The 11,796-nt window shown below is 40.5% G+C and overlaps 1 protein-coding gene across 1 annotated transcript in view; it reads right to left on the bottom strand.

The window, feature by feature from the left end:
- Positions 1 to 11,796, bottom strand: part of brsk2b (BR serine/threonine kinase 2b) — a 285,057-nt gene that overhangs the window by 100,654 nt on the left and 172,607 nt on the right. Inside the window, exon 3 of the mRNA XM_066701102.1 lies at positions 22 to 107. Within this exon, the coding sequence (XP_066557199.1) occupies positions 22 to 107 (86 nt within the window). The remainder of the gene's footprint in view (positions 1 to 21; positions 108 to 11,796) is intronic.

The raw sequence follows: 11,796 nt of genomic DNA, 5'->3' as shown, positions 1-11,796 counted from the left end.
GGCGGCTGGGGCAATACTCACAAATATTTTTTATTTTCGTAGACGTCGTGCAACTTTAAAACGTGAGGGTGTTCTATGAGCTTCAGAATGGCGATCTCCCGCTCCACCTGAAGAAAAACACAAACAGAAACAGAGGTGTGAGAAACAGCAGAAGACGGGATATTTGGGGATCTTAAAGAAACTAGTGGACAGAAAGAAATTTCAATACACTTTGCAAAGGCTCACTATGTAAGCAAGACTCGTCCTCATTAGGAACATGGGTTGCTGCTCCCAGAGCATCTCCCACCAGTGCATACTCAGGCTATTTCAATAATTAGCATTGAATTAGGCAAGATTAAGGTCAACAGCAGGCACTGATTGACATGTACGAATCCTGAAAGACTGTGGCTAACCAGGACTAGGGTTGCAATGGTAGAGGGGGTGGACTAATAGGGCTATTCTTAAAATATACTGTTTAAATATATATTTTTGTTTCTGAAAGCCTGTGTTTAAAGGAACAGATTTATCAAGAGGTACTTGAAAGGAAAAAAAAAAAAACATTATAAAAATATCTGATTCTCTTTGGAAAATTCAGTAAAACCTGGACGGAAATACAAACAAAAAAAACCAACATGACGACACAAACCAAAGGTTCTAATAATCTCTATCCACTGCTTTGAATAACTTTGAACACTTGAAAGTTATTCACCAAAAGTAGAACTAGAGAAAGAGAGAGTCCTAAAAGTCGAAATGTTTGTTAGCTTCTCCTCTCATTAGTTCTGCTATTTTGTGTGTAAACAAAAAGACACATTTATGTGTCCCTCTGAGTTCTTTACACCCCCAGGTCATTTTCCAGTTTGGTAAGCTATCCCTTCGTCTTGAATCACGGGCCTGAACACCACACGTGTTTTGCTCAAATTTAGCTGTGATTCGATGGAGTCAGCCAGCACCACATGCTGTTTCTCATTACACACTGTAACCCACTGCATTAGAGAGGCTGCCACACATATTAGGGAAACATCTTCCAGACTGCTTCAGGAACATCAGAAAGACATTTATACAGCAGCTGCATGAACCTCACACGATGGCCTAACTTTGGCAATAACCACAGTTTAACTGGAGGCAACATGAAACTCAAAACCAATCCAAAGGTAAAAAATCTTAGCGAACAAAGAGGAAAAAAAAACATGCACCAACAACAGCAATTTAATTATACAGCACAGAGATTGAAAGTTGAATACAACATAAATATGGCAGGGGGAATAAGTATTGCTCAAAGCAATACATCTTATAAACAAAGCACAATTGTTTTGAAAATAGGCACAGGAACCAGAATCTTTCAAACGGCAGAGGCTTTTGAACCTTATCATCTCTGAACAGAATCTGACACACATTCAGCTCAATGACAGTTCTGTGCCTTTACCAAAAAATAAATAAAATAAAAAATAAAGCCAGTTGATACCTCGAGTGTTTATATTGGGAAGCGCTGAAACTGAATGCACTGTTTTTTTGTTGTTGTTCTGTTGCTGCACTTTTTCCTTTGGTTTTTGACCAAAAATACCCACCCAAAAAGATTCAACAGTACAGAAAGGCAGGGAAAGAGAAATAACGAGGGAAGGGTGACCAAACATTGAACTCCAGTTCACTTGGAGTTGACTTCTGGACAGAAAGAACACAATACAAATATGGTTTCTTAAAAAAAGATAGAGGAGAAACAGGAGAAAAAAGAAATAAAAATATATAGAGAAAAATGTAAAGAATCTATAATAAAAATTATTCACAGAATGATGAAGACAAAAGTGACCAGCCGTGGGCAGGGAGTCAGGTCACTACCCTTCGCCTTTTCCCCCTCTACACTGTTCCCTCTCCCCTCTCAGATCTCCTTCCCCCCTCTGCAGTGCACCTTCAATCCTCCCCAACGTCCCTCTCCCCTCTCCAGTGCACCATTTGTACACGCCAGGCAGCGCAGTGGGCTCGCAACACACTCCTGGGCTCAGCTGTGCGTTCCTCCGTGTTCCAACAGCAGCATAATTAGTTTCATTAATCACGCCGCTGCGATCCCTGTGTGTTGCCACTGCACGGAAATTCATTAGAACTGTTGTAGCCTTTGTCAACAACAGGATTAAAAAGACAAGGGGAAAAAAGGGAGGAAAAAAAATACCATTATTAGGTAGTCTTCGTGTTTTGTTTCAGCGGCAAAGAACACAAGGGAAGAGGCTTCTTGTAAATGACCTAAACCCTCCTCCTGTTAATTTGTAATTTCTTTAATTCTTTCTGTGTTAACCTCAGTTGGCTGTGCGTCTTGCTCTACTGTACTAGAGCCTCCATCCCAAAAGACCTCCCTGCCGCACAATGGTCTGTATTTGATTATTGCTAGAGTGGCTAGATCTGGCACTGTTTTGAAACTACACCAAACTTATTTACGGAGAAAAATATGTGAAAATAAAAATCTGCAACAGCGTTGTTGTTCTTTGGCTGGTACAGTTTTTGAAAGCGTACAATAAACAAACTTCTAAAATGATTGGGATGTGACATAAAAACAAACTGACTGTACTCTTCTACTTCCACCATTTGTACTTCTAGAGAGCAAAACTTTACAGCGCTCATGTCAAGAAGAATATCAGTCATTGTTAATATCGTTTGCCCAGTTGTGTCAGGTAGACTACATCCGAAACATGTGCAGACTTCACTCCAACACTTTCATTTACACCAGTAAGAAAAGGAGATGAAACAATAAAAAAACAGCATGGGATTTACATAGGAACATCACCAGTGCTGCAAATTTGGGGTGAAAAGGTGTATTTCAGTCACTACAAACCAAAGCCATGCTCCCATCAAGTGAAACCATTTATTTGTAACATATTAACATGCTATACACACATATCTGTAAGGGAACACAATGTACAGCCATTCCTGAAACAGCTGCAGATAGACATTATGATCCAAACCTACTGTAGCAATATAGCACTTTCATAATTCATAACGGCCGAACCCCTCCAAAACAGAAACCATTGTGCAATGTAGAGATTGATGAGAAAATAAGGAAGTCCTTGGCCATCAGTAGGACTTGCAAAGGGTAATACAAGGATACCCCCATGAGAAATGGGAGATGTTTATAGAAGTTCAGTGCTCATGCGTAGGTAGTGATGGAAAATAAGAAGGAAAAGACAAGGAACAGTGGGTGTATGAAGCACATCGCAAACACAGATGGTGAGGGTATAGAATCAACAAGCGATCTATCATGCTTTTTCAGCTGTCTTCTTGATTTAACCTAAAATGTTAAATTGCTGGACATCAGTGACAATGCTGGGGCAGGGGAAAGTGTCCCCCAAAAACATTAATCATCCTTAAGCTGTGCCAGTCCAATGCTGAAGTGGAATCCATGCCCTGTGTTTGACATTGACTTTGGCTGTTAAACGCTACAGCTGTACCCAGCACTGCAAGTGTGGTTGATTGGTGGCATGAAAGAAAAATCAAATAAATAAATAAATAAATAAATAAAGACCTAGACACCAGCTCAGGACACATTGAAGATTAAATAAACTGTAACCTTGCCAGGGAAGTGTTTGGCCTATAGAGCTTGTCAAGGGGCAAAAAAAAAAAAAAAAAAATCTTATAACTTACTGGTTTCCCACTCAACCTGCTTAATTGCTACTCTCTCAGCTTCATTAACTGCAAGGCTCATTAATCAAAGCCTCAGCAAGGGAAAAAAAAAAGAGAGGGAGAGAGGAAAAGAAAGATAAATAAATGAAATTAAAAAATGTTTGTGTGCAAAGCCAGAGGCTGGAAACTGTGCATTTTCTCTTCTTGAACCTGGAAGCTGGGTGAGCCAAAGTGGGCGTCACAAGAACGTCACAGAGGAGTTCGGAGACAGACACCTTGTCACAGGAGGAGGAAGGGGATGGCTTTCGAACAATGACAATCTGGCCAGGAATTGTGACCCGGCACAGCATGCCCTCATATCAGAGCTCATACAGGGAGACAAAGGTCAACAGCTAGGGAGACAGGAAGTTGGGGCTTGTCAGTTAAAGACAGCAAGTAAAGTGTGTATGGAAATTCGATTAGGGTTTGCCTTTCTCTAGTGTAATCATACACAAAACAGTCATAAACACATACATACCTACCTATATACATTTGCATATATAAATGTATGTATGAGAGAGAAACAGACAGATGGAAAGACAGTATGACAGACCAACAGACAGATAGATAGTATAGTTATACATATAGATCACACAAACACACAAAAGCATGGTGCCACACTGTGAGTCGTACTGAGATATAACTAAGTAAGAGAGATTCAGCATAAACTATTGATTTCCCATGAGACATTTTGGGATGCATTTGACAGCAGTGTGAAAGACCTGTACCAGTGCGGGAGAGACGTAAGCCGCTTACAAAACTAAGCTGTCGAGCCATCCGCTGCATTGTACATCGAGTCCACAGCACAAACCGCAGAGCTGCAGCAGCGTGGGGGAGGACTAATGTAGCTCTTGCTGGGGCCTGGTAAGACTCAGGAGCTTCCACTGTGCGGCAAGCCAGGTAACCCTAGCTGACCTCAAACCCCCCTCCCCGTCAACCCCAACAGTGCTTGGTCCTTGTGGGAATCCCAGTCACTGTCTGCCATGACAATGACAAGAAAGGAACCAGTGCCTTCTAGATTGTGGTTCAATCTCTGCTCCGAGCAAAGGCTTTTAATAGATAAGCCCAATTCTAAAACAATGCATTTTTCAGTAAAAATACACTTCATCAGCTTGTTCTTTGCGAAATCTGCAGAAGGTTTAGTCTGCTGTGACTGCTAATGTGGTGCAGACATTCACTTCCTGTTTACATCAAAAGGGACTCAGATTTCTGTCATGTAATCATCTGCCCTGGGATGTTAAATTTAGGAAGATGCCTACAGCTCTGGTCCCCAGCCTTTCTGACCCACTACTATCAGGTCTCGGGCACATTTTTTAACAGTTGTATTATTTGGTTTAATTTCAGTAGGTTGGTTAAAACACTTTTCGCTATTATCTTCATGCTGATGAAATTGTAATTATAATAGTAATTCAAATTTGGTGAACTGTACGTTGTTTATATTAGACATCTGCAGTATTACAAAGTTCTATCTGCAAATCTATACTTTGTGGCAGTCACTGTCTGTTGTACCAAAAAATCTTCACACATACTACTGTGTATATTCTGTATGGTTCTGGCATCTGAGAAATACCCAGACTCCATCAAGCTAGAGAACACTGCTCACAGGCCAAGAAAGTAATACTGTACACATCATTATCAAATGCAAGGAATACCTCTCCCCAGCCCTTTGAAATTCAGGCTTTTATTATCTGCCTTTTTTTTTGCACACCAATAATTAGGTTTATATTAATAATCGTATCATTGGGAATATGCCCGTGCTAACCAGGCTAATCCTATGGTAATGACTGCTATCAAGCTTACTATACCTTGCTCATTATCTTCTACAGACAAGGTAGCTAACATGGCACCACACTGCAGTTAGGTGTCGTAACAGATCACAGCCTCGTCCTCTGAACCGTGCTGCTGCTCGCTGTGCTGGTGGAGAAGTGCAATTCCTCCACTCTGAAAAGCTATACTGTCTATGAACAGAAGTTTCCCCGTCTTTCGATCCATTTACTTCCTCACAAAAACAAAAGTATTCAGCCCAGTAAATGAATTATTCAAAATAAGCAGAAAAACATCTCATCTTTAAATCGAATATATTTATTAGTGATTGAATTGAGGTCTGACTCATTCCATGCAGTTACTGATCACACAGAACTGTTTTACAGGCCCTTTTTAGTGGCTACATTTCCCCATTTTCCCTCACAACAAAGACAGCTAAGCTTCCTTTTATATTCGAAAAATAGACACATAGGGAATGTAATGAACTCTCAGTGCAAAGCCCCATAAGAAAGGAAACCTATAGATGAAAAGGATCGGTGACGTGAAATTCATGAAGCTGTGCGGTGCCCCCCAACTGCCTCCTGGATGATGCAGAGTTAAAAAGTAACATGCTCAACCAAAACAATGAGATAAAACCTCTGTTTTGCAATTTTGTTCAGAAGGGACCATTCTCTTCTGAAGGGGAACATCAGACATACTGGAAGTTTGTCTGTTTTTGCCTCATATTTCACTTCATGCCAACAGAGCGACAACCCTGCTGCATAATGTAGCAACAAATGTGCTTAATCTACAGCTAAGTGGAGACAAAGAGCTTCAAAATCACAGGCCAAAACCAGCCAAGCTGCTTAATAATATTCTATAATAATACAGTGAAATCTGTACAGCAGACAAATGTGTCGGTCCCAGATGCACTGTGCGTGAATAATCAGAACGAAAACCCAGAGCGGACCGTTACTTTTTCCGTCGGAAACACATCGGTTACACTGTGAACATCTTTTCCAGGAGAGGAGGTTGGGCCCTATCTCACTAGCCACATGACCACAACTGCTCTTAAAGGCCGGGCTTCCGATTCAGCAAATAAGCTTAGAAAAATATACAGGCTGGAGGAAATTGCCTAGAGACATGCCAACACTGTCTCCCTTTTCTAGTCTTCAAATTGTTCTGCTCCAGGGTTAGCCTTCGCTCTGAACTGAAAGCTGTATATTAATTCTGCAAATTGCTATGCATGTTCATCTCGTCTGTGTTCTAATCATCACAATCACCACCAGTGATATTACATATAAGGGGTGATAATCTTTTTTTATTTATTCATTTTATTTTATTTTGCTTCTTGAGATACAGACCAAACTTTAATGAGAGCAGCAGTTTAATAGTTTTCAGTAAAAAAAATAAAGTTAGTGTAAACATATTGCATTTAAAAAGCCTGCATATGAAAGTACAGAGCAGGAAAAGAGCCTCTGTAGCACCTTTATCATCTTTGACTGCAATTTAGGGTAATTTCTCAACAATCGTTTTTCTTTTTCTGCAGTGCTCCTGAAACCAGGAATAGTACTTTACTTAATGAAAGAAAATTCGGGGTGGGGGGGCTAAATGGTATGGATTCTTACTTTCTCTCTCAATTATCTAACTGAAAAAGGTAATATTTTTAGTTGCCATGACACCTATTACAATAACCCAAACCACAGTAGACCATTTAGAGTGGAAATTATTTCTTTTCATACTCTATTTTCATACATGAGCTGTAGGAGACACAAGCACTGTTTCTTATGGCGGGGGGGACAGCACTGTTACTCCAAGTCTCTCTCAGCACCAGGTTGGACGGTGGTACACACTGCGGAGGACACTGGTTGCCAACTCTCAAGGCCAAGGCCTCGTTTCAAGCTTGCTAGTGCCAATTAAACCTCGCTGATATGGAAGCCGCAAGCTGATGAGCTGGTCCTCTGCTTCACTGATCTGGCTAATAGTTAAGGAGAGGGGGCAGGCGGTGTCGCCCCTCCAAGTCCTATTGCAATGTGTTCCCCAGCGTGTGCTAGCCTTTCCCAAGGGGGGCCAAGGGGGGGGGGGGGGGGGATCTGCTTTTGTGCGGTCTTGGCCAATGTCACTCAAACAATACTGATCTCAGGCGCATGCTGGCTGCTCGGCAGTATGATAGTGCAGGAAGTAATGGTCTGTTGAATTAAACTAAATTAGACTGAAGCACTCTTGTGCGCATGTAGACAAGGCACGGAAAGGACATTCAAAAGTCCTACACTTGGAAATAAGCCCGGGAGGAAGATTCAGCTCTTCAATTTCAGGGTGCTTATAAATTGAATTGGCCTTGGCCTGCAAGACCAAAATCAAAATGTTCACCTACCCGCGACAATGACAAACTTGTACTTGATTGTACATTTTTATATATAAGCAGCAGGAAGTGGTTCTGAAAATAAATTAGTACAAACAGAAAGGTGAAAAAGGTGTGCGCACACCAAAATAGTGACAAATTCTAGGGGCCAAAAAAAGGAATTTAAAATCGTACATGGAAGCAATCTCAAAGGCTACTTATTCAAATGTTCTTGCCCTGCAGTCTCTTCAGTATGGACAAATATATATATACAGTGAGGGAAAAAAGTATTTGATCCCCTGCTGATTTTGTACGTTTGCCCACTGACAAAGAAATGATCAGTCTATAATTTTAATGGTAGGTGTATTTTAACAGTGAGAGACAGAATAACAACAAAAAAATCCAGAAAAACACATTTCAAAAAAGTTATAAATTGATTTGCATGTTAATGAGGGAAATAAGTATTTGACCCCTTCGACTTAGTACTTGGTGGCAAAACCCTTGTTGGCAATCACAGAGGTCAGACGTTTCTTGTAGTTGGCCACCAGGTTTGCACACATCTCAGCAGGGATTTTGTCCCACTCCTCTTTGCAGATCCTCTCCAAGTCATTAAGGTTTCGAGGCTGACGTTTGGCAACTCGAACCTTCAGCTCCCTCTCCAGATTTTCTGTGGGATTAAGGTCTGGAGACTGTCAGTGGGCAAACGTACAAAATCAGCAGGGGATCAAATACTTTTTTCCCTCACTGTATATATATTTTTTTTTCAATATTCTTTTTCCATAATTGCCCTTTGCCCTGATGAAGACATTGGCTTGCCTTGGAGATTGCATAGGAGTGAGCTGCTCATTGTCTGTCATTATAGCCGATCTTCTAAACTAAACCTCTAAAGCAGCAGGAGTATGTCAGACAAACCTAATGCAAAAACTGGTCAACTGGTTCAAACACAGGTTGCCACGAAGGATCAGATACATCCAAGAGCTTGAAGTGAATCTCACTGCGATGGAAACGAATTAATACTGCAGCCTGGCCTCAGCTTGTGATCGTGGTATGTCATCCTGTCATCACCCATCCACACTCTCTCCCTCTCTCCCTCTCTCTGTGGGTGAAGGTATGAGAATCAGCACCTCCACGCACTGCCGAAAAGAGCATTTCTGGACTCTGTGGGTCTGGCTGTGCTTGACGACACGGAGAGTCCTGAGGAATGGGCAGGAGTGTTCTGCGAAACCAGCAGAAAGCAGTGGGTGGAAAGGCAGGTCTCATTTGGTTTTATTCGTTTTCCATGTCATTAACTATTCCTGAGGTGGAGATCAGGTTGCTAATGACATCCTTAACCTCTCCATGCAGAAGCGGTAGGAGGAATCGCAGCTGAAGTCACACTGTTTCTGTTCGGGAGCCCTCCTGAGGAAAGGGCATTGCTCTAATGACCCATTTCCACAAATGTCACTCAGTGAGCCCTGTTCAGTTTGCTCTACAAATAGCGTTGCATAATGTTGCATGCACCGTTTTTTTTTTTTTTTTTTTTTTTTTAACCAGGTAGTTTTAATGTATTTATTCTGACATTGTTTTCCCTGAATGATTCTTTTAAAGCTTTAATGGAGCACAAAACAAAATACTACAATTCCATATAAAGGGTGACATGTAAATTGACTTTGCCTATTCCAAGTACTGTATTGAGAAAACTGTGCACAGTGGAGCGATTCAATTGGTTTTGTAGGCTATACAAATTGTGTTGTGGGGAACATGCCATTAAATAACATACTGCCATCTTTAACAGCAAATATGTAACCTTGTTCAATGGCCTTCTATATCATCAAGCCATTATGGTACAAATATTGGTCACATTGAGCCATTCTTTGGGGTGAACAGATTTTGTCCATCAGACCATTCTCCACATGACCCTAGCTCTAAACTAAACCTCTCCGCTGTGCAGCATTATTGCTTTCCAGTTGTTTGAATAGAATAGAATAAGTTTATAAGTACCCCGTATTTACACTGTCCTTGTTATGCTATTTAACTGCTCTTAGTAAGACCTGAGGAAACCAAGTCGGCCATTGCATTGCACTCCTCACAGTACTGTCAGACAGTTCCTACAGCTGTTAACGTATAGTTTTCTCACTGAAACATTTCCCATCAGTGAAGCTGAGTGACTGGTAGCTTTGCGTTCAAACTCGTTTAGTTCTCGGACCCAGCGTTTGAATGGTGTTCATTAGCTTTCCATACATTTCCGATCTTGTGAGTGTCAAAGGTGACGTTAAGCTAAATTGGTTATTTGATGGATAGATCATTATGTTTTTCTTGCTCTTCAGTTATTGTACGCCATTTACCCTGCACCGCGTTCTGTGTAGCGTACATTTCCTGTATGGAACAGTGTAAATGACTGTGCCAATTATAGAACTCTTAGCTCATTGCAATTCTGTAAACATATGAGGTTTCCATCCACTGCATTATGCATTCCTGTGCTGGCAGCTGTAAAAACCATTGCACCAGATAATGGTTTCATCCAAACTCTGACAGAGCCCGGAGAAACGACTAACAAATTTCACTGCGGATTTGTAGCTCTAAAGACAAACAAACAAACAAAACAAAACAAAACAAATTGAACGTGAAACCAGATACTTCAAACTATACTAGCATTCCAAAAGTAGTGAGATGATGGGTAAAAAGCCAGAAAGATAGCTGTTCACAATATATTTACTAGGTTGAAGGCCCATCACCACCATTCCATAATTCACATGACTGCAACACAGTTGCAATGACGAGCATCACTGCATTTAGAAGTCACCAGCACATTATCTCATTCGTGTCAACTATGTACTGGTACCTTGTCTCCATTGCTCCAGTCAGAAAACCCTGGTTCTGGGTAGATCTGAGTATTTCTTCTGAGCTCAGAGTCAAATACCTCCATTGTACATCCCTGAGAACAGTGCAAGTTTGAGAATATATGGAGTGTGTGTGTGTGTGGCGGGGGGGGGGTATTGCTTTATTGCCAACTAATTTTATTCCCTAATGTGTTTCTCAGGCTGACACAGAGGTGGCAGGCAGCTATTTGCAATTAAACAAATGTAGAAGGTAAATAGGCTTTTTTCTTTTTTTTTTTTATTGGAGTTAATGCAATTTATTATGCTCAATTATTGTGTAATTCCAGGATGCAGATGGTGTACTCATATTGTGCTATAAAACACCACATGCAGCAGTAGAGATGCTCATAGAATCGTCACAACACACATTTAAGATGGCAATCTACTGTACATGCAGATGTTTCAGAACTGGTTCTTGGGGTGAAAAAGAAGAAAGATGAAAAGAGTTCAAAAGATGTACTGTACTACTAAACTGTACTCGTTAGAGCTAAGACAATTTCCTTCTGAAAGTAATATCAATTACAAATAAAGAAACATTGTCTTAAGTACTAACAGTAATAATACTGTTACTAGAATAAGCATTTATAATAATCTATAACATTAAGTATATAGGCCTATATCTATCTATATATTTCCCACAGATTATGCCTGTTTGGTTATATATCGATACAGGTTTCCCTCAATATGGTGGCTTAAACAAGAAGAGAGAGAAACTTGTTGCTATCTGAATAAAATTAAACGTGTAAACAAATAACAAGTACTGATCCACTGCAATACAACTGTGTCTCAAACTCTAGCATAAAACAAGGGTAAAGGCCGGGATTAAATCAAAATTTGACCCACCCGCTAATAGAAAACTAGAGAACTGTACTCAGTTGCGGCTTCATTTTTAGTAAGAGGCCACTTTCTTCTAATAATAAATGTAACCGCTATGATGTACAGGTTTGTAGTTTGCTATTAACGGGTGGGTCAAAGTTTTGATTTAATCCAGCCCAAAGTCTAGTGCAAGAGGCAAAGCTTTAAGCACTGATGTCAAACAAAGGGTGCCTGCATGACAAATAAATGCAATTTATAACTCAACTTTTAAATTAAAGTCTAAATAATTTGTTATTTTCCTTATGACCTATTGATCTGTCCCAGTCATTCTGACAAATTTGCCTATCCGCTGGACTGTGATGGACGAGCACATCTTCCTGTGCATCACGGAAAATATTGTAACTTTATAGAGAAGGG

This window comes from Amia ocellicauda, chromosome 4, assembly GCF_036373705.1.
Source record: "Amia ocellicauda isolate fAmiCal2 chromosome 4, fAmiCal2.hap1, whole genome shotgun sequence".
Lineage (NCBI taxonomy): Eukaryota > Metazoa > Chordata > Actinopteri > Amiiformes > Amiidae > Amia > Amia ocellicauda.
The sequence above is the reverse complement of the archived record's forward strand: the minus strand, read 5'-3'. Positions and strand labels throughout refer to the sequence as shown.